Source organism: Myotis brandtii, unplaced genomic scaffold (assembly GCF_000412655.1).
Source record: "Myotis brandtii unplaced genomic scaffold, ASM41265v1 scaffold165, whole genome shotgun sequence".
Classification (NCBI taxonomy): Eukaryota; Metazoa; Chordata; class Mammalia; order Chiroptera; family Vespertilionidae; genus Myotis; species Myotis brandtii.
This window is the reverse complement of record NW_005356042.1, coordinates 547,050-550,889: the sequence shown is the minus strand read 5'-3', so window position 1 is coordinate 550,889 and position 3,840 is coordinate 547,050. Positions and strand designations below refer to the sequence as shown.

At 48.7% G+C, this 3,840-nt stretch overlaps 1 protein-coding gene across 2 annotated transcripts in view; it reads right to left on the bottom strand.

Moving 5' to 3' along the window:
* PRODH2 (proline dehydrogenase (oxidase) 2) overlaps positions 1 to 1,446 on the bottom strand; it is a 19,458-nt gene extending 18,012 nt beyond the window's left edge. For both annotated transcript variants that reach the window (XM_005862424.2, XM_005862425.1), the window contains exons 1-4: positions 1,210 to 1,446; positions 937 to 1,133; positions 620 to 758; positions 451 to 537 (exon numbers count right to left, since the gene is read on the bottom strand). In XM_005862424.2, coding sequence (XP_005862486.1) covers positions 451 to 537; positions 620 to 758; positions 937 to 1,133; positions 1,210 to 1,383 — 597 coding nt within the window. In that variant the 5' untranslated portion in view covers positions 1,384 to 1,446. The remainder of the gene's footprint in view (positions 1 to 450; positions 538 to 619; positions 759 to 936; positions 1,134 to 1,209) is intronic.
* Between the last annotated feature and the right edge of the window lie 2,394 nt (positions 1,447 to 3,840).

The following is a 3,840-nucleotide window of genomic DNA, read 5'->3' as shown; positions in this document are numbered from 1 at the left end:
TAGGATAGAGTGGGTGCCAATGGTAGGCAGGGCAGAAATAGGACATGAAAATAAGAAGGGATGGATGGATGGATGGATGAATGAATGATTAAATCAAACCCCACTGGTCTAACCATAATTTCCAGCACACACTAGCATAGTCGAGTCGATTGATATAATACTGATATATCTTCTTGTAGTTGATAGAGAGCTGCTGTCTCAATAACTCCTCAGAGCTTCGAGCCTCCAGACCCCTTCCCTAGAGCCCCCATATTATCCACATTCTATCCATTCCAACCATGCCCCAGGACCACAGCCACATTTATTGTGATTGTTCTGAGCCTGGAAAGCAGTGGCAATTAAATAGTTTGAACATCCCACTTGCACATGTCTGCTACACCAAGACCAGGGGTCTCTGCTCCTGACAGTTCCCACCAACCATTCATTTCTCCCACAGCCTGAGGTCCTTACCTGTCCAGAGTCCATGGCTTCTGCCAGCCTCTCAGGGCTCAGCTCCAAGGAAGCCCCTAGCCTTCTGACCCATGAGGTTAGCTCCTTCTGGAACGGGATGGTAGGTGGAGTGGTGAGGGGGACATGGTGGGCAGCCACACCTTCCTCCCACAACCTGCCAGCTCCTTACACAGAGCCGAGTGCTGGTCAGTGCCGTCACCTTCAACTGCATGAGGATGTTCCCATTTGGGCCAGGGGTCTCCAGAAGGCTTCGTGACAGGTCCACACACCGCAGCATAGCACTGAGGTTCTCCTCATACCAGGCCTCGCTGCCCAGCCAGCAGGTGTCAGGTCCTGGAGCAGCCAACCCCCTTCCACCAGCCTCCCTGGGCCCTGGACTCATCCAATCTTTTTAAATTTTGTTATTTTTAATCAAGCCTCCCATGACAAGCCAGGACTAGGCATGTATGGACTGTGATGGCCCATGAGGTGTCTATGCTTACTCACCCAGTCTTGACAGCTGAGTCTGGCTCCTCTTCTGTGGGCACTGCCAGCAGGGGCCGGAGGCTTAGAGTCTGGAGTTGTTGGACACAGCCTCTCACCTCCTCTGCTGTCTCACCAGCCACAAACTGCCCATAGATGGATGCTCGGAGAAGTGCGCCCGAGAACCGGGAGCCCAGGAGCCGCTGAGACCAGGCCTGGATCTGGGGTGACAGGGAGCGAGGGCTCAATGCCAGGCCCTGGGGAGCCTTTAGGCCCATCCCCAAGGTCACTGCTCACCGCCAGGCCATGGGTGACCAGAGGGGGCCAGGCACACAGCCGTAGCACCAGCAATGCCCGCATCAGTTCTCCAGTACCCTTTAGGTGGAAGGCCCCACCATCAAAGCTCAGGGGCTGCCAGCCCCCAGTTGGGGGACCAGCCTTGGAGTAGAGCACTGGACAGGTCCGGAGCATCCTGAATTCTTCACCACTTCTACACCAGGCAAAGGGGCTTTGGAGGCAGCTGCGCTACCAGCTGGGGGCAGTGACTGATTAACCAGACAGTAGGCAGGGAAAGGCAAATCTTAGGATCACAAGCTTCTTGGGGGGCAGATAATTATTAACTGATGGGGACAGAGTTCAGAATAACATGGACAGGAAAGAAAACCCCTAATGACGCCTCCAACCCCCTCAGCATAATAGCTTGCAATTATTTGCTGTCCACTATGTGCCAGTGGGTGCTAAGTGGGAGCTCAGTTCTGGGAACAAGGATCTCTGGGTTCAAGGCAGTTTGGCTTTGTGATCTTGGGAAAGTTACTTGACTTCTCTTGTTGCAATTGCTTCATCTCAAAATGGGAAAGAGTGCAGTGTTATTGAAGAAATCTGAAAGTGCATATAACCTGTAACTATAAAGAAAAGAAGGAAGAAAATTATTACCTCAGGAGGTGGGAGGAGTTGTCACTGGGTAGGGGTTCATGGGGGCTTCTATGTCCTTTATTCTTTAGGTGATGATGATTCACAGTTTTACACATAAGTATAAGCCATACATCTATATTTTATACTCCTGAGTATAAAATACATTTCACAATAAAAAGTAAAAAAGTAATCATGGGTGGGGGCTGGGAATAAAAATTTATCAATCTCACAGGATTGTCCTGAAGATTCAATGAATTCATAGACACACAAAAATTGGTACACAATATGAACTCAATAACTACTGGCTATAATCAGTACATCCTGTGTATGCACAATCTCATTGGTGCCTGTGCCCCTGGTGAGGTATATACCATTAATCACCCTTGTGTCGGGGATCCAATAAACCACCTCAGGTTCAATGATTCACTAGAGGGACTCATAGAACTCAGGAAAAGATGGAAATATCAAAGGGAAGAGGAGCATAGGGTCCATGAGATGCCAGGCATAAGAGTCTAGTTGTCCTTGCCCAATAGAATCAAGTGAATAGCACCCAGTCTTCCCACCAACAATGTGTGACAACATACGCAGAGTACTGCAGCCAGGGATGCTAACAGCCTTGGTGACAGACATGGAGATTTTGATCAGGTGCAGCATCTGAGAGATAGTGTACCCTCACCCTGACCCAAAAAACTTTCCCATGATCCAGCCCGGATAGGCAGAGTAGATTCAGCTGGGAGACAGTTTGCAGCCAGGAAAGGCAGAGGACTCCCGGAGAAAGGGGACTGTTGGAGACTGCTGGATCAGGCTCCCCTAACAGGGCAGCCTCCACTGTTGCTAAAATCTCTCCCAGAACGCGGGCTCAGCCGCGGAGACCACACCATCTTGAGTGGCTGTTATCGGAAGTGTATACATCCAGAAATCCTGTAACCACGGCATCCAGGGATTAGCTACTAACCCAGAAACACCAGATCTCAAGCAGCGCGAATACGTGGACTCAGAGGAGCCCTGCTCCTCCTCACGGAAAGGTCAGATTTCGCCTACATAAAGGTGCTGTTTGCAATTCAGGTTGGAGAGTGGAACGCGCTCGGGGGTAGTTTGTGCCCCACAAAGTCCGCGGGCCGTTGGGGCCAGCGTGATCCGTGAGTGTGGAAGGGGTCCTGCAGGGCTGCTGGCAGAAGGAAACTCTAAAAATAAGCCCATAGCTGGACTGGATGCAAAAAGGCAGCCTTGGATTTTGCCAGTGTGCTGGCTGCTTAGTGCCAGGGGAGAGAGAATGTGCGGAAGAGACTGCGCACAGAGCTGGATGGTGGAAGGTTGCAAATTCGTGCACCTTCTCAGGCTCTTTTTTTTTTTTCTCTGCCCCTTAAATCTTTGCGTTTGATTATTAAACCCAATACACAGGATCGCCCAATTGGGGTCACTCACAGAGACTGCAGGGGAAAGTTGTTTTTGTGGAACCTGGGAAACAGTGCGGGGAGTAACGATCAAAGAACCAGCTCTGGGCAGTTGACTCTCCCAAACCAGTATTAAGTGCGATAGGGAAAACAAAACCTAACTAATAGCTAGAGAGGACTTATAGCCTCGGAGGTCAATCCAGAAACACTGCCACCCAGGGGCTGAACCACAAACTGTCTCTTCTGTAAACACAAATAAAGGCAGTCTGGGAAACAAATACGGCCTGCTTTAAAATCAGGACTGTGGTTTACAACACGAAGGAACAGTGTATCGCAGGAAACTTCAACACTCTCCTGAATACCTGACAGGACTAAGGCGTGCCAGACAGAAGAGCAGAAGAAGTGAAGGACCTTCACTACTGCACTTTTTTTTTCTTTCACCTTTTAATTAAGAAACTAATTTTTTTCTTTTTTCATCACCTGATTTTACCTTTTTAATTACTACATTTTTATTTTTAACCAGTATTATTACTACTACCATTTTACCATTTTTTAAAGTGTCATTTTATTTTCTCTTTATTTTATTTTGGGATTAGTGTTCTACATTCTATTTTCATCTTTC